The sequence below is a fragment of the Calliphora vicina genome, chromosome 4 (assembly GCF_958450345.1).
Source record: "Calliphora vicina chromosome 4, idCalVici1.1, whole genome shotgun sequence".
NCBI lineage: Eukaryota > Metazoa > Arthropoda > Insecta > Diptera > Calliphoridae > Calliphora > Calliphora vicina.
The window spans coordinates 19,100,156-19,125,585 of record NC_088783.1 but is presented as its reverse complement, the minus strand read 5'-3'; the positions used below and the strand labels follow the sequence as shown (position 1 = coordinate 19,125,585).

Sequence of the window (25,430 nt, the reverse complement as noted above, 5' to 3'; positions counted from 1 at the left end):
AAATATGTAAATGAAACCAGTTCAATATGGGATAAATGTATGAATTGAAATAAAATGAGATGTCGAATATACATATTTATCATTTTCACAAAATTTTACTTTTTCATCTTTCGATTGATTGAATTTTGAAAACATTTTGCCCATGCTATGTACAAATGTTCACATATATATTGCGTTTCAATCGGCTCAGTAGTTTCGGAGTTATAATAACAGATTGAAGCAAAAAATATATTTTTTTTTGTGAAAATAATTTTTTTTGTTTAAAAAAAAAATCATGAAAAATCTAAAACTTCAGAAATTACTCAGATTTATTACTTTATCGTAAAGCCACATGTAATAGGAACAAAATGAGATATTCATCATAAATATCGATGGATTCTTTTCGAATTTATTCACAATTAAGTGAATTCGCTCACTTTTACAATCGTGTACTTTGAGTGTAAATTTTACATGTGTTTGGTTTTTGTTAAAAAAATTAAAAATTTTATTTAAAAAAAAATTTAAAACTTAATTTTTCAGAATTTAAAATTTGCACCATATTTGCATTACTGAAACCACAATACCTCAAAATCAAAATTATGTAGTGGAAAATGCTCTAATTTTTTTTAGATTTTGTTGCCCTGTGTAATATTTCTCATAATTTTTAGCGTAAATTCTAATAATTGTCTATTCAAATTAGCACCAAAACTGCATAAGTCCTACAATTAAAATTTCATTGTTATATTTTATAAATAAAACACCATTTCTCTTATTAGCTTTAAAAAACAACTTTGCTCAATGTTATTATTTTAATTTACTAAAACTGTGCTTGTAATTGTTGTTGAATTACTTTTAATTTAACAAAACACTTAAAACTTTGTCTTACTTTTGGTGTATTTAAAAATTTGTATGGACAAAATACTGCTTTCAATAAAACAATGCTTTCAAACAGCAACATTTGAAAAAAAAAACAAAATTGTTGATTGCACTTTAGCTAAAATTAGCAGCAAGAGAGAAAGACTGGGCATTAGTCCTTAACAACTTTTTTGTTTTATCTACTCTTGACCAAAAAAAAATCCTTCATTTTAACAATATAAATAAAATTGAAAACAACTGCGCATTCTTTTGCCGAATGAGGGATTTCAAGTTGAGTTTTTTACAACAATTTTTTCCGAAACTTATTTTTGATATAAAAAACAGTTAAAGGATCAGTTGTAAAGTGAGCAGTTAACAGATAGATAATGAAGATAAATAAGTATGCAGAAAGAAACCACAGTTATTGCAACAACTGCATTTCAATTCCAAAATAATAACGTTAAATCATTGTACAGAGTAAACTGAGATTCGCAGTAGCAACCAAATTTACAATTACAATTGTAAAATTCGGTTACTATGGCAGAATCATTCGATTGGTTACAAATTCGGTTGCTACTACGAATATGTTTTTTTTCTGTAGGGAGGAAAATTTAAATATATACACACAGAAAACAAATTCATTGTGACAACCGAATATGTTGACAATCGAATGATTCAGTCTTCATAATCGAAATTTCCAGAGGCTGCTGCAAAATTTTTTATATGTTGACAAAGATTTGGTGATTTCAATTCTACTATATCAACCTACTTTCTGTTCCTAAAACCGAAAAATTCTAGGTGTACAACAGAATCACTCGTTTAGCAAACAAATTCGGTATATGTATAAATTACAAAGTAAATAATTAATTTTTAAAACACCTATTGAAATTTTGCACAAATTATTATGTATTGTTTTTATTTAAGTTGAGCATTTCTTAAATTCATTCTGTGAAACTTTCCCTTAGTGTTAATTTAACACGCAGCAATTTGTTATTTCTCGTCTATTTTTTATAAATTTGTTTTTTGCTGCTGTTTTTTTCACAGCAATAAAAAAGTATTATATCTGTTTATTGTGTTTATCACAAAAGTTCATTAAGTGTAGCAAGTAAAAGTTTTTCGTGTTTTCTGTATGTGAAAATTTAATAACAAAAGTCCATTAGATATAACAAGACAACAGCAATAAGAAATTATGGAAATTAAAAAAAAATATATGTATTTTAATGCCTACTATATTTTTGGAATTAGATATCTGAAGCTTATAAAAGGACTGTAAATGTTTTAAATTTTTGGGTGAGAAATTTAATTTTTCCCCACCTGAATGCACGCTTGACCTAACCAGCAGTAGTCAAATTTCTGAAATCAATGAATTTTTCATCGGAAACCTATTCCATTTCAAAAATATCGCTATTTGAAATTTAAAAATTTGTTAACTCAAAAAATGTAATTTCTTATTTAAATAAACCTAAACCATATTTAAGAGCGGATTAATGCAGCTTGAAAATGAATTTCACAACATTGCACTGTGGTTCCAAATCAAAATCTAGGTGGACAAAATTATTTGGCGCTCTTTTTATATAGAATTGGTATCTCCGATTCCAAAAAAAATTTTTTCAAGTACAGTAGGGTCTAGATATATAAAAATCAATAATAAATAAAGAAATATTTCTAAAAATTCCATTCCGTAAAAATTAAAAAAAAAGTATTTCGGCGGGTGCTGGCGGCTACAATTTTTTTACAAAGACATTCCCCAGAAGTTTCTTTAAATGATGTATTAGTCATTGGACGGGCTTCGACGATCTTGTTTTTTTGGCAAGCTATATAACATTCTTAGAAAAAAAAAATATCAGTGTATTTGAGAACCAAGTTTAAAGAACTATAACTGGAAAATGGAGAAGACCATAAATATAAGATATACACTTAATAAAAGCCTATATCAATGTTTATCTGTATTTTGAAGTATGAATTTATATATGGTAAAACAATTGAGATATATCTAATTTAGTAAAGCAGTAAAATATTAAAAAAAATATCGAAAATATGATTCAAAATTTGTTGAACTTCTGTCGCTTCTGTCGAGAAAACGAAATGTGCAATCGAAAAACCTATTTGTATTGGATGAGAGCAGATTGTCAGCTTCCGAAAAAACTTAGTTTTTCCAAATTCTGAAGATACCGATTTTCAAAATTTTTACCCACCATGCTCCAGTTTTTTGATATCAGAAGGTCCAAATATTTCACGAATTTCTCCATTCTCCAATACGCCAGTAGAGCATACTGGTCTTCACTTGGTATCGAAAAGTGTACAAAGATGATATGCTCATATTGCAACAATGCTTTGTATTACAAGTCTTTTGGACCATTCCACAAATTAAATCCTTAATTTTTAAAAAATTTATAAAATGTGTACTTTCATTTAAATTTAATAATATTCTGATGTTTTATTCATTTTTTAATTTCGAATCAAGAACAGTGATTGGGATTATATGTCCCACTAAAAATGCTTATTGGGATTATATGTCCCAGGTTATCTGAGTACCTGTGCAGAATATAATATTTCTTTTGGCATGTGCAAAATCTCTACCATATATATTTTGGTTCTCAAAATAAAACTCCGTCCCGAAAGGGTTAAAATTGTCTAAAATTATATACAGGCAATTGCCGATAACATTGATGCTACTCAAAGTCCAACATAATTTTGGATTTCATTTTAAAGGCAAAGATATTGTCCTTAAAATGGTGTAAATAACATTGTTTACTTCACTTTAGTGCCTCTAAGTAACCTATAGTATAGTGCCTTTAAACGTTTAATTTGTATTAGAATTCTTTGAATAATTTATTTACCGAAACCTTGAGTTTTGTTTTATTATACAAAACATTGCCAAATAAAATTTGGAAATTCAGAATTATAAACTAGAAGTGACAAAATCAAACGTAATCTGAAAAAGTTAAAACAAAATCGATTAGAATAATAACTACGGAATTGAAACTATTTCAAAGTGTGTAACAGGCCAGTATAATTCCAGATTTAATCTTATTCGTGGTGGACTACAATTTTTATTGCGTTAAGCTGTTTTCATTGTTACTCATACGCTTTGTTGCACGCATAGTAAAATCATATTAATCATACGCCCACGAGTATGTCTTAATAGTCGTTGTCATGTTTTACATTTTGTTGACGTGTCAATAAAACTGTCTATATCAACATTATTAAAAATTGTTTATCATTTACCTATAGCTTGCAAAATCCAGGTTAACCGCCATAATTTTACAAAAACACGCTAAACTAATTTTAACACTCTCTTTGAAATCAATAAGAAACAAACAAAAACCCAATTTAATCAGCTAAACAAACACCAACAGCGCTTAACCACCTGCTAAATAAGTAAAGAATTTCGTGCTGATTTTCTTTTAAATATGGCATGAAAAAAGCGCATTAAATTGCAAAATCAATTTGTTGGTGGCGTGTTTGTTTTAAGCGTATTAAAACAATTTATTGAAATTATTCAGTGTTTGCTTGGCGTGTGTCAGTTTGGTATTTATTTAACGATTTGTCAACACAATTTCTCTAACTCTAAGTATAAATATGTAGCTACATAATATTTCCCCTTAATAAAAGCCTGTTTGTTTATAAACAAATACAAACATTCTAAAGAGAATTCATAAATAAATATAAACAGCAAGACATAGAGACAGCTAGACATACGAACACATCAATACGCCCATAAATAACATTGAACTCTCATATCAATGACATGTCTTTAAATATTATGAGTAGATGATACCCTTATTTTACCACTCATACATTTATCATAGACATGGGTTTGTATAAATTTACACCTACTTTGCGTACCACCAGCACCAGCAAATACAATAAAGACATGTTTGTATCATGTCATGTCATAAATCAAATACTTATGAATATTTGTACAATTAATACTGTTGATTTTAGGATTTTCCTAAAGTCTTTAAGTTTTCAAAATCTATTTGACACACAACTAAGAAATGCTTAAATAGACATAGATACATATACATATGTATGTAGAAAAGTAGTTCATTTAAGTTTCTCAAATTAATTTATAGCATTTAATGTATTTGTTCTAATATTCAGTTGACAATTAAATGTATTTTGTATGCCCACAATAAAAACTTACACACTATTCCAGCCAAAACTTATCCTTGGTCCAATTAGTTATTATTTTTTTAACCTTTAACTTATGATGTGAAATTTGTTAACTTATATGAAGATGTGGTGTAAATTATACACCAGATTTATTTTATATATAATTTTGAATGGGTATGTATTATAATAATTTTATTTATTTTATTATTCAAGTTTGATTGCTTCTAAAATAATTAATTACAAAAACAAGGAAACAATTTCAAATTTATTAAAAAAAAATTACTTTATTTCAAAAGCCTCTTTTACACAAAAAAAAAATAGGTGTATCATTTACTTGTTCATTAAGAAAATAAAGGTTAAACAAAAAAATTAAATGGGATTTTTCAACAGCCTAAGTTATATACTTATTAAAATAAAAAGGAACAATCAGTCTTTTGAGATAAAATTATAATTCGTCAAATTCAGTCTTAGTACAATTAATACATATCCGATTGCTACAGCCCATACACATTGATTTATTACACTCTTAGCATGTATGTATGTTTAGTTTCAAAAAAGTTAAAAACTTTTCTGAAACTGAAAATAAAAAAATTATTACAAAAATACTTACGCTTACGGAGACGTGTAGTAATTTTTTGTATATGGATTTCTAACGTTAGCATAGACGTGTAGTAAAATATTTACTATAAGAAAATCACACAAACCACTACGTGGTAGTAAAATATTTTCTGTTAAAGACTTCCACATACGACGACGTGTAGTGAATTTAACACCTACACATATAAATCTCAGCGCTACTGTAAGATTCTAAAAACAAAACTATTCTGTCAATAAAAGCATGGTATAATATTAGGGTACTGCCAATATCAGCTTAAGAGAATGAATCAAAGACAAGTTATTAGACAAATTGAAAATAGAGTGTAAAATTTACTATCACATCAAAAGTTAAAGGTTAATCTAACATGATTTTTAAAAATATGTCAGATATTATCTTTTCTAAATCATTTATTCTCAACCTAATATGGGATGTGGACTGTTAACGTGCTAAAACTTTTCAAAAAAAATCCAATATGGACTTTAAAAAGCCATTAAACTGTATAAGGAAGACATGAACATTAAAAGAGATCAGAAACGATAACTACAAACAATTATATCACGGATTGTCTACAAAAACGGCTTTTACTTTTCCTAAAACAGCACAGAGTGCCTTCATATATCTGGCCCGTTTTAATCGGATAATTCGTTAAATAATTATTAGGGCTTGTATTTGTGACCAAGCTGTTAGAATTCAATATGATATACAGGGTATTAATGTGGCAATATCAGCTTAAGAGACTTTTTAATGAATGAAAAATTGTTATAAAGCAGGTTGAAACACAGTGCAACACGAAAAAAATAACCATATACGGACACCAAGAAAAGATAAATGACCAAAAAAAAAAAAAATACCCGTGTCTCCCAGTTTTGCCCAAAGTCATGCACTTTTTTATGGGCCTCAGGCTCATATCATGCAAACAGTTCGGAATTTTGGCAGCTTTAAAAAAAAATATTTCTAAATTTATTTCGAATTTTTTAAATTTTTTTGGCGATTTTGACCAAATCTTTGGTGGCCCATAAAAAAGTGCATGACTTTGAGAAAAACTGGAAGAGACAGGTCTTTTTTTTGGTATTTTATCACGTAGTGGTGTCGGTATATGGTTATATTTCCATGACTTAAAAAATTTCACACATTGCACTATGTGCCCATTTCTAATTTTTCGGCAAAAATTCTAATGTTCAACGTTAGCTTTTTGAAAAAAAATTTTACGGTTCAATTCCTAAAACATCGACGATATAATGCCAAAAATTTATGCAAATTGGCCACTCAGTTTATATATGAAGAGCAAGTTTACATTTTTTAAATAAAGTTTTCAAGCTGAAAAAAGTAAACAAAATTGCATTAAGGAAAAAGTGATTTTTTTTAAAAAAAATAGTTATAACTAAGATTTTACCAAAATGGATTACAATACCGGAGGTGTGAACTTAAAAAAAACTTAAAATGTTTTACTAAATGTTTATATTATGTGTAAAATTTCGTGTTTTAATTAGTAATATTTTTTGAGAAGTTACGAAAAAGTGGTTTGTCTTCTGTTGTATAGAACTTACGTTACCTGCATTTGCCCAAGGAATGATACATATGTGGTTATATGTGGGAAGGTCAGGCTTCATGCCATACTCAAATTTTTGGCAACTACTTGCACCGAAGCAAATAGTTTGCTTTTTTCTAGCAATATACTAAAATTTGTTCTAACTACTTTTACCGATGCATGATAGCTTAATGTAGCAAGATTTATAACGATAGCGAATGTCAAAGACATACAAAATTTCTTACCCAAAATTTACTTATAGCGGAGCCCCACGAAAACGTCAAACAAACGAAGGAATGCTATTTGTAGATAGTGATATGAAAATATAAATTGAATTTTTTTTTGGAAATTGTTGTTGAGTTGGTGGGGAGTTATTAGAAAAGTGAGGGGGGGTTAATGGCTTTTTAAAATGGTATATGTGGAAAGTGCTATGAGAATATAGATTGAAATATTTTTTGAAAATGTTTGGTGAGTTGGTTGAGGTGGGGTTATCACAAAAGAAGGGCGGGGTTAATGCCAATATTTTAAAAATGCTTATTTTAGCAACAGGGGTCTCTATACAAAGTTTTATGATGCTAGATCCATTGGAAATAATTTTTGACGCAATTTTTGCTTTTGGACATATAGTGCAGTGTAAGTAAAGAAATTCCTGTTTATCTCTTACAGTTGAATTTTTTTTATTGATTTGAAAACTCATGACAATTTGACTATTACAAAAGATGTAGTATCTTTTTTGCGCGGTTTTTGTTTTTAATAACTTATACGTTGAAGGGTACATTTGTTATTTTGCGGGAAATTTTATTTTACTTCTTTAATTTGAAAAAAAAAATCCGATAGATTTTTTGAATACACTCTATATTACATAGAAACACTTAAAAGACAACTGACATCACGATAGATTACCTGGGATGTATAAAGTAACCAATTGACTTCTATCTGTATTACAAGGAGCACATACATATCAAATGGTCTAAAATATATCAATTGGATTTAGCCAAGTGATTAGAGATTACTCACAATTACTGGAATACATTGACTTAACTACTGGGAACTTATAGAAAGAAACATGATGTTCTTTATTTTCCTACTTGATTTAAAGACATGCAAATTCACTTAAATATGTCTATATTTGTGTTGGTAAAAAAATGTATTTTCTGAAAGCTTCTATCTTCCTATACGATTCATTCGTACATCATTTTGCAATCGGACTAGGAGTTTAGAAGACACAGAGTTATTATCATTATTTTCTTATCGATCCACTGTACGGAGGTGGTCGACTTTGACACCTTGTATCTTATGATGCGTTCTGACAAGGTGCACGCAGAGAAAAAATATAATTGGGCATGGTTACTGTAACCATTTAAATAGTGTTACAAGATTTTTAACCATATTATAGTCACAGTAACTATTTACATGATTGTGGTAACCATAATATGGTTAATTTATGATTCACATGATTGTATCAACCATATATATGGTTACAGTAAACAAATATATGTTTGTGGCAACTATATTTTTTCTCTGCGTGTGGTCACTAATTTAATTTTCTGCAAGCTTATGTACTTGCAGGACCAGTAGTTTAAAATATATACAGCCCAATCATGAATAAAAAATTCCGCGGGAGTTTGTTTCCCGGGAGTTTTTTCCCATTGAATTCGAATAGGAAAAATGAGAAAAGGGAAAAAACTCACGCGGAATTTTTATTCATAATTGGGCTGATTGATTTATTACCACTTTTTTCGGGTCGACTCGCTGTCTTTAAAAAAATTAGAGTGTAATTTTCATTTAGTGTAACTATTAAAAGCAGTTTTCAAATTCTAGAATTGCTGTTGTTAAATTTATTAACATTTTACCATCATCTTTTGATACTTAAACTCGATTAATTTTGTTATATTTTTCATTCATCAGATATTTGTTTAACCAATGGTAGACCAGTCTTTGGTTTACCCAAAAAAAGGAAAAAACAACATTGAGTCAATAAAACTAAATTATTTTTTTTTTTTGTTCTGCTCAAAAAGGACAAACTTGAACCCTCATAATCATCAAGTAAACACAAAAAGGCGTTAAAAAGGAAGATGAAAAGAAAAAATAAAGCATGAAGAAATCCTTTACACTAGCTTCCTACATAAAAGACTTAACGAAATCTTTTAAAAACTCCATATAATAATGTTTAAACAAAACGACGCCAACAAAAAAGTTTTGTTCTTTAAACATTTCCAAGCAAATATTTATTTGGCGGTTATTTATGCAACACAGCTAGAAGAAAACTTTGTAGCTGACGAAAAGATTTATAACTCTTTGAGTTCCTTTTGTGGGTAAAACAAGCTTAACTTTTTTTTGATTTAAATACATTTTTTGCATTTAAAATTTAATTAACTTGTTTTCTTTACTTTTGTCACAGACTCACTCACAACACAAGTGTTTTAATTAAAATAGAAATTCAAATTACCTTGGAAATTTAGCTGTCTTTTGTTTTTCTATTTAACGAACAAACAAAAAAGCGTTAATCATTTACACACGTTCACCATGGAATTACATGTGTAGTTAGTTAGACATTCACATGTGTGTGAAGTTTCTTTAAAACAGTTTTAAATCTTTATTTGTTGCCTTTTGTGAATAAAATTTTCTGGTATTGTTTTAAGATTTACTTTAGAATTTAGTTGAACAATTGTCTGGGAGTTGTCAGGTTCGGTAGCTGGCACAAACAAAAAGGGTTGTAAATAAAAATGATTGGTTTAAATATTTTTAATTAAGGTGGAAAAAGAATTACATTTTTAAGAAATTTAAAAGAAAATTAATTTAATCAGCAAGTTTATGAAGCGAACAGATGGACCTACAACCTGCTGTAAGTTATTCGGCTCTCCGAGCCTCCATGGGCCAAACATGATCGGCTGTTTAAATCAATACAACGAGCATTTCAGCGAAACTCAAAAAGTGAATAATACAATTTATACTCAGTACGAGGATAACTCTCACCATCTCTTTTCCTTGTATTTCGAAAGATTTACAAACTGTACAAAGAAAAGTATACATCATATAACAATATAAAGTCCACGAAGCACTATGTAGCAAAAAATTCATGTGAAATTTTCATTGAGTGAAAATCCATAAATATATTTACAAATAAGGCGTTTATTACAGCGAAAACTAATTTTTAAATTAATCTCGTATGTTCTGCTATAAACTATTTGCAGTTACCTACCATTTAAAAGAAACACTATATTTTCTTTTTATTAACGAAAAGCCCAAAAACAAAAATACCTCTTTGCATCGTTTTGATTTATTTTTTGGAATAGTTACGAGTACATTTTGTTGCTTTCACTTTGTATGTGGCGAGACCACAAAACCAAAGCCTCAATAGAGGCCACACCATGTCGTCAACACAATTTCAATCATTGTATAATTGTAAACACCCGATTTTTTTTTCCAAAAAAAATTACAAAACAAACTAGAAGTTACAATAAATAGTAAAAATGCATACAATATACAAATTTCTTAAGCAGGTATTTAAAAGAATGGAAAAAATGTTTAAAAAAAAGGGAAATACTAAAGCTATTAATGAGTAACTTTGTATTCCAATATGCCAAATATTCATTGAATTATTACTAATCCTTAAGGATAGGGAAGTGACACACAACTGGTCATTTGGTGGTTTCCTTAAGTAGGTAGGGTTCTAGTTCTAACAATTTATACGAGAGTGATCTGTCTCTTTAAAATTTTTTTTTAATTTTTTTTAATTTATTAACAAAAAAATTTATTAAAAAATTTTTCATTTTTTTTAATTTAAAAGAAAAAATTTTAAGTTTATTTGTGAATAAAATTGTATAACCAAAAAATTGGTGTAAAATTTTTTTCCCGACTTACTTTGGCCTTATATACGCCGTTGCAAAGGTCTTTGAAATATCTATTATTGTATATCCATATTGCCTATATTAATGACTTGGTAATCCAGATATAGATCAAAAATAGGTCAAAATATAGGTCCTTATATCTCAGCCATTTATAGTCCGATTGTCTCGATTTTAAATAGCAACCGAGCCGGGGGAATTTCCGATATATTGATGTATGAGTAATGTTTGTAAGTTACTTGGGGCTACGGAAAGTTGATTTAAACATACAGACGGTCAGACTGACATAGCTATATCAACTTCGCTATCTATAACGATCCAGAATATACATATGTATATACTTTGTGGGGTCGCAAATAAAAAATGTAGAAATTACAAATGGAATGACAATCGTATATATTAGGGTATTCGAATTATTCGATTTTTCTCTTGTTCGAATAAAACGAATAATTCGAATAAGAGATTTAAACTTATTCGAATAATTCGATCATACGTTTTAAATTAATCGAATTATTCGAATAATTTAATTTTTTTTAAAAAATTAAATAATGAAGTTTTGATGTAAGTGTTTTAATATTTTAATCAAAAAATAACGTTAATGTTAACAACTCAAGTATTGATAATGTTAAAAAACATTCGAAAACAAAAACCATCATTAAATTTTCATCAGAAATATTCTGATGAGATTCCCTTCCGAACAATCTACAAAACAATTGACTAGCAAACCCTTTACTTTCCGTTTTGGAGCTACACGCAGAGAAAAAACATGGTTGGACATTGTTACGACAACTATACTATGTTCTCTGTAACAATATATTGTTGTCGTAAACATATAATTATTGTTTTAATTTAATTTCAACAATATTATAGTTACTGTAAACGTTTACATTTTCATCGCAATTATAAATATGAATATGGTTTTCGAACAACCAAATAATGATAATTAGGTAAACATATTATTTTTATATACAACCATTAAATGTTAAGTTTATATACGCGTAGTCATATTATGTTTAAGATGCAAACAAAATATGTTTACAACAACTATATAATGATAAATAGGTAAACATATTATATTATGTAGTCATAATATGTTTAAGATGCAAACAAAATATGTTTACTTTTAATAGTCTTTTTTCCAACCATTTGTGAGTGGTGGTGTTTGTCTAAGCTGTGTTGTTTTTACAAGTAAATTTTGAGTGTCTGTAATTCCCATTCGCTCTATAGTTTTATTTGTATATTATCTTTAACTTTCCTAGAGCGAAAAACAATAAATTTGATTTTATCAATAATATTTTAATTGTGAATTTAGTATTTTAAAACTAAATCCTATTAAAATTTTGTATTTCCAAAAATAAATTTTAATACTAATATGATTATTTTGGATCATAATATGATTGTTTTGGATCATAATATGATTTAATTGGGTCATAAATATGATGACTCTGGGTCATATTATGATTGTTTTTTATCATAATATGATTATTTCAAAACATATTATGATATTTTATGATACTAATAATGATCATAATATGTTTTGGACTACAAGCAAAAATCTGATCATAATATGTTGCTCTTAGTTTATGGTTACCACAACCATGTTTTTTCTCTGCGTGTATGCTTTAAAAAAATTGAGCTAGTTGGACATGATCCAGAATTTAAGTACAATATAAACGTATTAAAAACTTTTTATGTCGTTCTTTAGTAAATTAATTATTCACTATTTCTAAATTATTTATAACAAATTGTATAATACTCTCAAGCTCTATCAACGTTGCCGAATCTTTGCTTAATAAAGTGGTCTTGGGGAATTACACAATAAAGGGAATCTGTCCAAAGTTTGATATCATTGTCAGTGAACGTTGCTAATTTGAAGTCAGGCAGTGCATGATTTTTACCATGTTAGACCAAGATGTTCAACGCTGTTCAATATCATGTATAAGACCTACTCCATGCTTTTCTTGCAACAAATCGTTAGTTTGCTAAATTTGTGTTTGTCATTCGATTTATTAAATATTTTGCAACACTTCCGTACGCGGTTAATAACTTCACTTATATACAAATATTTTAAGATCATGACCTTCATCTATTTCAATGTAATCATTATAAATGTCATACTCAATATCTCTTTCGACGCCCGTTTCAAAATCACATTCTCCATTACATTCAACTCCACTTTAATCTAAGTTAAAATTTTGATTATTAATTGCGATTCTTCTAATATTTCGCCAGCTAAATAACAAATATTTTATTCCGTTCCTTTTATTTTCATTGGTTCAAGTCCTAAGTTAAAAATTTTGAAAGATTTGTTTTTAGAGTTGTAACTTCTTGCAGTAATATTTATGTATTTATAGAAGGAACACTCATCTACAGTGGTCGAAAGTCCCACTATCTTTAGTTATTTGTCGAATTTCAGAAACAATCAAATTTTTGTGAATCATTATTACTTATTTAAATTGGAAATTATGAAAAATTTTAAGCAATTTAATAAATTTAAATATATGTGAACATTTATTCGTTTTATTCGATTATTCTACATAAAATTGTTCGAATTATTCGTTATTCGAAAATGGCCATTTTTAAATTGTTCGAATAATTATTCGTAGGAAATTATTCGATTAATCTGAATGAAAATTTTTTGGAAATAAATCTTGCATTTCTAGTATTCGAGTATTCGAGTTTAAGTTATTAAAATGGGACCTACAAAGGCTTCAGAGGCGGCGCTATGGGGGCTCAAAGTAGGGTACCTTCGACATGTAAAATTTATAGACACGTGCGATTTTTTATATTTTTGGAACGGCTAGGTCTTGAAAAAAAACATGCTTGCATTTGCTACTTATCATTGATCCGCTTTTTTAAAAATATATGTCGTACTTTTAGACCGAATGAACTCGAATTTATGTCAGTTAGACAACTAAATTACCAATAATATACAAAAGATTTCACAGCAATATCAATTATGTATCCAAAAATAAACGATTTTCGATTTAAAAATTTAAAAAATAGTAAAGTTTTGCTGCGTTTTGGGCGACAAGGTTACTTAAAATTTTTTTTATTAAAAAAAACTTTATTTAAGAACATATAACAATTTTATGTTTTTCTGTAAGGTATCTTTATGGAAATCATTTTGGTATAAAAATCATAGACTATTTTTCGAAAATGTCGTTCCTAACCCCTTAAGAATTTTACCTTTTTTTATCAAAATTTCTACTTTGGTCCACATGTTCTACAATCCAAAGCTGATGTCGGAAACCAGCTTTGGAAACCATGATGTGTTCCCTATTTATCCCCAAACTATTTTCCCAGTCCCGAAGGAAATGTGGACCTTATGAGCAAAATTGTAATAAATACGAGTTTTGGGATTTTCGTTCTAATTTTAAGGAATTGGGGGATTCGGTGTGACCTTTTGACAAGTTTTTTTTGTTATTTTGAACGACAAATTTAAAAAACGTTGAAAATTTCATTGAGTTTTGTTAATAAATAAAGATTTTATTTACATATTTATTGAGGTTCTAAAAATAAAATTTGTATAAAAATATACAAACTAAAGGAGCTAGATGACTGAAATTGTGTACAAATATCGGTCCATGAGTTCATAAGAAACTAAGTCTTTTTACCAACTTTTCTGACGATCGGTCCATAATTGACAATACCACCCATAAAACCGCTATATCAGAAAAATATTTTATTGTCACATATTGAGAGCGGGTATATAAGATACGACACAGACGAATATAATACATTTACTTGTATTTTTGTTGGAGTTGAAAGCTCATAAAAAAATGTCCATGTAAGATTTTTAATAAATAATAGTAAATAATTTTCAAAAAGTAAATGTTAGTGTAATTTGTATGCTATTGAATAAATTCCCACAATAAAAAGGAAAATATTTTGCAATGATTTAGCAATCCATTCCTTTAAATAAATATTGATAACAAAACAAAAAAATGCCTTGTAATAAATGTCACTCTATGTAGAAATCACCCAAACATGCCGCGGCTGATGATGATGGCATACAGTAGCACAAAATGTCAAACGATGAACATGACAGAAGTAGTATAACCAACCATGCCAGGATATATAGAACAGCGTACCAGCACAAATAATAAAAAAAACTCAGATTATTTTCAATGGAATAGTTAGATTTTTGTCTATTTTTGATTCATATTGTAAACGGAGATAGCATATTCCACATTTTCTATTTGGACTATTGTTTTTGTTTGAATATTCGGTAGCAGTGAAACCGCAGCAACGCGTTTATTCAAATAAAGCAATTTTTTGTGTATTTGAACAAGGATGGGCCACTGGACATGGTCATCTATCTGCACACACACACACTCCTTTATAAGAAGCAATAGACAAACATACGAGAATTGAATAGGAAGCCATGGAATGAATATACTGGTGATGTTTAAAAATGAAATGCTTTGTAGTTTATTTGTATTACAAGCAGCATTTATTTGTAGCCTTCAGGGCAGGAGGAGGTAAATCACTTGTACACACACTTCCACGCTCATCTAACATTTAAATCGTATATAACGTTGAAAAACAAGTGTATAGTTTTAGGCATACAATCAATTCAATTGTTTAGCGCAGCAAAAAATCTGTATTTTTTCGTTAGTTTGAGTAGTGCAAAAAAAAATTCGTTATGTTTGTTTAGAATAACAGGAATCAATTCAATTTTATTTATACGATGGTATATTTCTCTATGCATTGTTGTAGTTTATGCCCTGTTGTCGAAATCAAATGAAAAATGTTGTGTGTGCTTGGTTATCTATTATAGTCCCGCTCCTCAGGGTATTCCAGTGTCTAACAATTAACTATACTCTACAATTGTATACTATTCTATGCTTTAGTGTTGAACTATTTGTTTTGCTATCCCCTCTCCTTTAGCTCTTGTGGAAATAGAAATCCTTTAACAATTATCATCACAAAGGCCGCAAACATTTTTGTGCATCATTTAGTGTGGGTTGTAGTCTTTTTGGACTTTTTGTTGGTTGTCTGTTGCTGTTGTTTTTGCAACATTCCATTTAATGTTTAACACTTTTATTTTGGTGTGTTTACACTGAAAGAAACAAATTTCTTATTTAAATTTGCAAATCACTTTAATGAGGGCTTCATAAATGAGGGAATATTTGAACTTCCAAGAGCTTTAAATTTTAATAAAATCTTTTCATCTATAATTTCTTTGATTTTTATTAAATTTTTTACAAAATACTTTATCTTTTATTTTCTTAATATTATTCCAGGGAAAAGCTTTACATTGACAATCACAGTTTCAACAAATCCGCCCCACATTGCCACCTACAACAAAGCCATCAAAGTAACCGTCGATGGACCCCGTGAACCACGCTCCAAAACCAGTAAGTAGTTTACATCCAAGAAAATTTACACAATACAATGAATAAAATTACACTAAATACATTCAAAACTAACAATAGAGTTGTAGTACAGTTTATATAACTGACAATAAAACAAACAGATAAAACTCATAAATCCTTGATTATGGAAGGGCAAAATAAGATTTAATTTTAGTTAAACATCCTAAAATGCAAGACAATTCATTAGATTTAGTGATAAATTTACACAAAAACTTACACTTAAAGATGGAGTGGTAGAGAAAATTTTTAATTTAAGGGGAAGAATGCTGGGAAATATAAATAGTAAATGTCAGAAATAGTAGCTTATACAAATATATAAAAGTAAAATTTTTAAAGAACCTGCCTTTTCAATTTATCAAATGGACATATTAAGTCTATTTAAGGTTGACACTGCAGAACACTGCACATTCCACAGTGGGGCAGAATCAAAAGTTTTTGGAAATAAATCTGGTATTTCTAAACGGCTGCTCCGATAGGGATAAAATTTGACGTGGGCATAGCCAAGAAGTGTTCGAGTTTAAATTATTAAAATGAGACCTACAAACAGTGGGAGAAATGGCCAATCTGGTGTCGCTTTAATTATATCTTTATAATTACTGATCTGATCTATTAGAAATGTTCAGTGAAATTATAGCCAAGGATATGCAATTTCAAAAAAAAAAAATTTTGGGACATGCCGCTTCAGTACAGTGTGCGCCATTAATGCTGTATCATTCATCATCGACAATTAATCTATTAATAGTTGTATTTATGTTTATAATTTTGTATTACATTCGATTTTAAAACTTTTTTTAAACAAAACTATATTTTAGACATTATATATTATATTTATTTATTTTTTAGAATTTTACACTACACTCAGCATGAACCAATTATAGTACTTAAAATCAGAAATTCATGCAAATTTATGAGAAGTAAAATAAGAATAATGTGACAATGCTAAATTCTACTATGATGATTTTTTTTGTAATTATTAGTTCTTCTTTTTTCATTTAAAATGTTTTTTTAATTTTTTTTTATTGATTTATTGTGGTCTGTGCAAGAAGTTACTAATTTCGCATTGCTTTGTTAATATGTAACTTAAAAAAATAGCTAATTTTAAGTATAGTATTTTTTTAAATAAAGCAGTTGTGTTTTATTTTTGTAATTTTAGTTGAAGAAGGTCGATTATTTTCCCATAGTATTGACGATCCATTTTTTATTAGCAAAGGTACAATACATACACCAAATAAATGCTGATCAATAGTTCCAGTTTCGGGAACATTAAAGCATTACCTGTAAGTAGAGTGACCACTGCTTCCATCACAACCCCATTTATAAATGGCTTTTATGCAATCGTTGTTATTGCATTCAACTACGAGGTCGTCAAATGCTGCTGGAAAACCCTGTAATATACGTCCAACAGTATGGTTAATAAGAGACTGTAAATTTATTTCTGCTGAACGTTCAGTTACGCGTATGTCATTGGGGTAACACTCTTTTTTAGTTTTAGCTAAAACATCGTAGCTTGGATACAATTTCGCTCTTTGGCACCATATTGCATTAATTTATATGTATTTTTTGAGTAGTCTCCATCTATATATAGGGCCAAAGCTTCCTCAGGTGTATATGGAATAGGTGCTTTTGGCTCAGCATTTACAGTTTTAATCATTTTTGAAGCTATTGTAGGTTCTGAGCTCAATTTCGAAACAACTTATGAAGCATTCCTTTTTCCAGATTTGAAAAGACTAATGCGCGTTGCTAACATTAACTCTTCTGTTGGTGTCTTATCAACAATAGAAGAAATCTTTTTTATTTGAGTTTTAGTTGAGCACTCTGAAAAATTTGTATATTTACGACGATCAATGGTCGATCTGCGAATTTTGTCATGATTCTGTGACTAGTTACCCACTTGTACCGCAGTTTATTAACAAAATTTCTTAATTTTGACGAAATTGTTGACATTGCTCTTCGTTATATTTTGATGGATCAATAACATTAGAAAAAACATGATTTTTCACCGCCAAAAACACTATTTCACACAGGTCATTTGTTTACCACATTTAAGAACAAAAACATATAAGCACAAATCACAAACATATTTTATTATTTAATACATACCTAATAATTTCAATTTAAACACTAATTCAAAAAAATATATATAAAGTAATGATTTTGTTGTGTAAACAAACTTTAACTTTAAAAAAGCGCGAAAAGTATTAATGCACTTGCTAAAACATATGACAAGTTTGAAAGCTCACAGGTGGGCGAATATCGAGAGCAAAACAAAACAAAACAAAAAAAAACCAAAAATCCATTGGTTTCTTAGTTACCAAAAAAATAAAAAAAATTAGCAGAATTCTAAAATTTAAAATTTCCTTAAAGCGCCACTAGATTGGCCATTTCTCCCACTGTGCAGGGGCGCCGCAATGAAGGCTGAAATTAGGGTACCTTCGACATATAAAATTTTTAAACACGTGCCATTTTTTTTGATTTCAAAGATTTTTATATCTTGTCTAGGTCTTGAAAAACATGCTTGTGTGTGCTATTTATCTCTTATAATTTCCGAGTTATAGGTATTTCAAAATTGAAATTTAAAAATTTTGTCATATCTTGGTCCGCTTTTTTGAAAAATATAGGTCATACTTTTGGACCGAATGGATTCCAATTTCTTTTGTTAGTTAGACAACATCAATTGTGGACCCAAAAATAAACGATTTTCAATTCAAAAATTAAAAAAAAAAATAGTACATTTTTGCTGTTTTTTTGGGCGAAAAGGTGACTTAACTCTTTTTTATTAACCATCCGTTAGTCGCAACTGATCTGGTTGATACAGGAAAAAATCTTTTTATTGTAAACTCAATTTTAAGCTATTTTTTGATAAAAATATATTTTTACTTTGAATTTAATATTGTTTCGAAATAAAAAGTAAAGAGATTGTTTTCAAACGCGCCTTTTATTTATTGATATCAATTTGATACATTGCGACTAGTCTCGATTGAAAATTATTGCGACTAAGGGAGGGTTAAAAACAAAGCTTTCTTTAAGAATATATAACAATTTTATGTTTTTCTGTCAGCTATATTCTTGGAGAACATTCTGATATAAAAAACATATCCTATTTTTCAAATATGTCGCCCCTACGCTCTTCGGAATTTGACATATTTTTTATAAAAATTTCAACTTTGGTTCACATATTTTAAAATCTTAATGCTGAGATCAAAAAATGGAAATCAGCATTAGAAACCTTGATATGTTCCCTTTAATTTTTGGTCTTACAAAACAAAATTCAAGTCAATATCTCCATTAGATTCAAAAATATGTCACTTTAAAATTCCTTCTTTCAAAAATAATGCATTCTAACTTGTTATAATATAAATATTTTCCCTGGCTTTACTTCCCCTCAGTTAGTCTAGCACTTTCATACCATCCAAAGATAGTTTATGGCCATTTACATACGTTGGGAAGTTGTTATTGTTTTGTCCTTGTTTGGTTTTAAAATACTCGTCGTTCTCTGCCATACATTTAGTTACTTACATACATATAGAAAACAATTCATCTTTTAAGAATATTCATTAATGCTAAATAACATTACAATAAAAAGGGTTAAACAAAACAAAAAAAAAAAGCAGCAATAAACAACTGAAAATGAACACTCTTCATACAAACAAACATTTGCTTTGTAAAACAGAAAATGGTAAAGCTCGTTTATCTGCATTGCTAGTGTTACTAGTACGTTTTACATGCATAGTTATAAAATCTTTCATTACATGGACTCAAAAGTCCATTTTGTTTTTAAAATATTTATAAAGATGCAAATATATTACATTTTGCATATGTTAAGCCTGGGTTTCTTTTATTTTGTATTGTGTTGGAAAATTTCAAATGAAACAAAATATTGTAAAAAAGAACTCTATACAATATAATCCTTTCATACTCATACTTATTCATGTCCTTGTCCTTAAGTTACAAATAAAACACAATTGTTTTATTCATTTTACTTATTCCACAAAATGATTTATCTCATTTATATACATATATAGTCTCACTTACTTGCTTATATACATATATGTATGTATGTAGTATATGTGTACAGCAACATCCTTTTTTGCATCGTCTTCTCTTTTAATTTCTAAACTTTAGTAGTTTTTGCTTTTTAAAAAGTTTAAGTGAAAACGATGGAAGGAGTGAGAGTAGTTTTAGTTTTAATATTTTAAAAGTTTTAAAATATTTCATTGTTGCAACTATAACAGAAGGGTTATTATATTTTAATGAAGCTTAAATGTAGTAATACACATATGTACATATGTATAAGGAGTGCGCCATTAAAAATAGTTGCAAGTGTTTCTTAATCTGAGTCCTATTACAGATTTAATAATTTAAATTGAGAGAAATAAAAACCAAATAAAAGAGCTCTGAAAAAATGTCTTATAATTCAAAATCATAGTTAGGAGAAATACTTGAACAAATGCTAAGAAATTGATTTAAAACCAAAAACCTAAGACACTTCTGAGGAATCTACCAAACATTTTAGAGGTGAAGTGAAATATACTTTAAATGTTCTAAAATCTAAAATGCTTTTGTGACCATTACATTACATTAGATTAGATTATACCCAAAACCTCAAAAATTTTAAAATATTTAAAGAATATTGGTAATATTGCTACTTGGACAACAAAACTGCAACATTTATTCAATGACTTATTACATAAGTATTACAATATTTTACATATTACGATTTTTTATCGGCGCACTCCTTATTTATTATACATTTAGAAAGTATGTGTCAAACTTCTTAAAGAAAACTAGTATACGAAAGTATTGAAGTTTTGAGTAAGGTTGTATTTTGAATTGTACAGTTACACCTTAATAACTACAACTGATTTTAAAGATATTGGAATTGAAACACACCAACAATATATTAAGAAATCGAGGTAGTTGTGAATATTGGCTCATATCTTAGTAACTTATCGACCAATTTTGCTGATTTTAAATACCAATATTCTCAAGTGTACATTTTGACATATTATTGACATTTAGACATTTTTACATATTGACATTTTGACATATTGACATTTTGACATATTGACTTATTGACATTTTAACATATTGTCATTTTGACATATTGACGTATTGGGCACCGTAACATTACGTTTGGTTCATCCCACAGTCAATTTTGGGCACCGTAACATTACGTTTGGTTCATCCCACAGCGCCAGTTCTGCATACCAAAAGTGGGGCACACATTATATCACAACCACTACCTTCATACCATATTGGCATTTTGATATTTTGACATATTGACGTATTGACATATTGGCATTTTGACATATTGACATTTTGATATTTTGATATTTTGATATTTTGACATTTTGACATTTAGACATTTTGACATATTGACATATTGACGTATTGAAATATTGACATATTGAAATATTGACATATTGACATTTTGACATTTTAACATTTTGACATTTTGACATTTTGACATATTGACATATTGACATTTTGACATATTGACATATTGACATTTTGACGTATTGACATATTGACATTTTGACATTTTGACATTTTGACATTTTGACATATTGACATATTGACATTTTGACGTATTGACGTATTGCCATTTTGATATATTGGCTTATTGACAAAATGATATTTTAATATTTTGATATTTTGATATTTTGATATTTTGATATTTTGATATTTTGATATTTTGATATTTTGATATTTTGATATTTTGATATTTTGATATTTTGATATTTTGATATTTTGATATTTTGATATTTTGATATTTTGATATTATGATATGATATCTATCATATCTGAGATCGATTTATGTGACAGGTCCCAGCAGTTCTAGGGGACAGTACCGAACAAGTGATTTTACCCATCATTTAGGGTGGGAGGTAGTTACTTCAATAGTCACGTGACTAGTCATTTTAACACAGGCATGTCCCAAGCAGGGGGTCAACCGTCTCTTTTTGATTACAATGGGACTGTCTAATAGCAGGTCCAAATTAGGGAACGCATTGGATTCACATACTGGTTACATAACGTCAGTTACCTTACTAGCTTTGTAACTGGTTACTTTATCAGCTACTTGACTAGTTATTTTAACACGTACATATCCTTATCAGGGGGTCAATTGACCCTTTTGATTACAATGTGACTATCTTATAGCTGATCGAAAATTGTCAACGCTTCTAATATGTAAAATAAAGTGCAGTACAAAAAAAAGTTTTAAGTGACTTCACCATAGGTTAGTAAGAGACACTAAAGTGACTATTGACTTCATGGGATATCAGTATACTTAAGCAAAAATAAAAATAAACTGTATGAGAATTATATCAACACAATTTGTATAAAACCAGTTTGTACGAATTACTCACAAAACGGTTAAAGTGACTACACTCCAGATTACTTAGAGACACTAAAATGTACACAAGTGTCAAATGATCAAAATATATAAATTGGAGTCAGCAAAGTGATAAGACATTTATGACCATTACTGTCTTTAAGGGATACATTGAAAGCTTGCTTAACTGCTTTGGTAGGACTCATACACCCACATTTACCTACATTACACACACACTTACACACAAAATCTTAATTAAGAGCAGATTATTAAAAAACATTCAAAACATTCAGTGTTATCAATTTTAGGACAACAGCAACAATTTCATTTCGCCTTCGGCCAAAGACCTTTTCATTTCTCAACGGATCCCCTGTCCGGTTTTCGTATGCCACCAATTGGCAACTGTCAGAGTAAGTACGCAGAATTTAGTTATTTTTTTAGTTATTAATTAAAGCATGAATATTTTTAAATTTTTATTAATTTACTAAATGCTTTCTATTTTTTAAATTGAAGTTAATTTTTAATGTATTTTTTTTATAAATTTTTTGTTTGGCTGTTTATATTAACAACAATATTAATAGTTGTTAAGTGTATGAATTTTGGTTTTTCTATTTAAAAATAAAAAAAAAATCTGGGAAAAAACACGGCTGTTAAAAAAATAATAATAATACCACTGTCAGACACCACAAAATCGAACCTCAAAAAGCCGCATAAAAATCCACACAAAAACGATTAGTTTGTTGGTTGGTTTGTTTTTTTTTCAATACACTCTCACATTTTTTTGTTAAACAAATACAAAAACATAAAAATAAGTTTTTTTTCTCTCCAAAGAGTTGAGGTAAAAGAGTGTTGTTTGAGTGATTTTTGTTTTTCAATAAAAAAAAATCAATAGTTTTAGTGAACAATCATTGAGGTTTTATATTGTGATAGAAAAATAGTTAATTTTAGCGAAAATAATTAATAAAATATGCGAGTATTCAGTGCCAAGTAATGGGTAATTAATACAATAATTCTTCATTTCTTATACAGTGGCAGTTAAAATCATTATTTTAAACTGGATGCAATTTATACACAAATTTTTGGAATTTTTTAGATCATAAAAATCATTAAATTCCGACTTAAAACTTTTTTTAGAACTGAATCTATTATCTTTTAATCGATGGATAGATTTTAGGATTTCCTTTATCTTAAAAAAAATTATATAATTTTTGGTGTTTACTAACTTTTGAGGCTCACTGTATGTCTTTTAAATAACTGGTTTACATGTAAGGACTGACCCGGTTCACTCTACCACCAAATCATAATAAAAAAATGTTTAATAATGGAAGTTTATTTAATGATATTATCCAGTGTTAAAAAGTACCGTTAACTCAGTCGGGATCATGTGTGCATAATTTAATGATTTTTTATTCATTATTATAAAATATTCAATAAGTACTATTATAATAATAATGAAGCAGTACCTTTTGAATTTTCACGTTTCTGGTCCATTATTATAATTTACTGAAAAAGTACTATAAGTAGAAAAAAAGTACCTGTAAGCAACTTTATTGTAAATTCTAACTGAGTCAGAATGATTTGTGTTTAATTTCCTGATTGTAGGCTTATTATTATAGAAAATTCAAAAAGTACCATTTGAAGAACGAAAAAGTACCATTACATCTTTGTTTTTGGTACCTTAATACCATTAGAGTAACTTCGGGTAATGTGGACTACCGTTTTGTTTCTTCTAAATTTTGGCCACAATATATATGGATATTAAAAGAGTTGTGAAGCAATAAATTAGCTAATGTATTCTCTAATGGTTTTTGCAGTTGAATATTTTTTCCGTTAAAGGATAAAAAATTTATGTGAAAATATTGTAAGGAACCCAAAAATCAGCATTAAAAAAATTGGAGGGTAATATGGACCACTATATGAGGGTAATGTGGACTAGTATTTAATACATAAAATTCATGAACCAGCTAATCATGAATGATTAAAAAATTTAATTTCAATATATTTTTATTAATACAAACTAAAAAGTCGCGTTCTTGGCTTAGATAGATTGCTTACAAAGTACATAGTTATTGTCGGGTAATATGGACCAGTAGTACATAATCAAGTAATTTAAGTGGTCCACATTACACGAACTTGGGTTACAGTGGTAAAAAATTATTTTTACCTAATAATCTAAATGTGCTTAAATTCTTACCAAATATATGCAAAACTACGTGTCCACTTTAACTATATAAAACAACCAAACATTAAATTCTACCAAGTAACTGTACCAAATTTTGTTTCTTACTTGAGCCGAAAAAAATGTTGAGCAGGCGCATTAATTTCAATACAAGAATAAAAAGTCAACATATCAATAACTCATGAAAGCAAATGTGCAATTGTCGTTTCAAACAAATTGTAAAATGTACGACAAATCAGTTTTATCATATAGTTTCTGAAAAAAGACACTGGTCCACATTAGACGCATAGTCCACAATACCCGAAGTTACTCTAAGCCTACTTGAGTCTGCCTTTACTCAGAAGCATATCAGCCAACTATTATGTGTATAAGTCAAATAATTTAATTTAAATAAAAAGTACATTTAGAAGAAAAAGTACCAAATTTTCCTTTTCTCTACTAAAATCGCCAAGTTTGACAGTTCAAAATAGTTCATATTGATAAACAATTTTGTGACAGATAAAACCGTGTTAGTTAATTTTTGTAGGAACAAAAACGAAACCCCTAAATGTTTCGAATTTCCAAAAAGTCCTAACTTTATAATTGGTTTTTTAATAGTACGAGTTA

At 28.5% G+C, this 25,430-nt stretch overlaps 1 protein-coding gene across 2 annotated transcripts in view; it reads left to right on the top strand.

The window, feature by feature from the left end:
• The window catches only part of RunxA (Runt related A), a 54,414-nt gene that overhangs the window by 1,912 nt on the left and 27,072 nt on the right, over positions 1-25,430 (top strand). The window contains exons 2-3 of one of the 2 annotated variants that reach the window (XM_065508310.1): positions 16,177-16,290; positions 22,954-23,055. In XM_065508310.1, the coding sequence (XP_065364382.1) occupies positions 16,177-16,290; positions 22,954-23,055 (216 nt within the window). Of the gene's footprint in view, positions 1-16,176; positions 16,291-22,938; positions 23,056-25,430 lie in introns of both variants that reach the window. The other variant, XM_065508309.1, reaches the window with a different exon arrangement.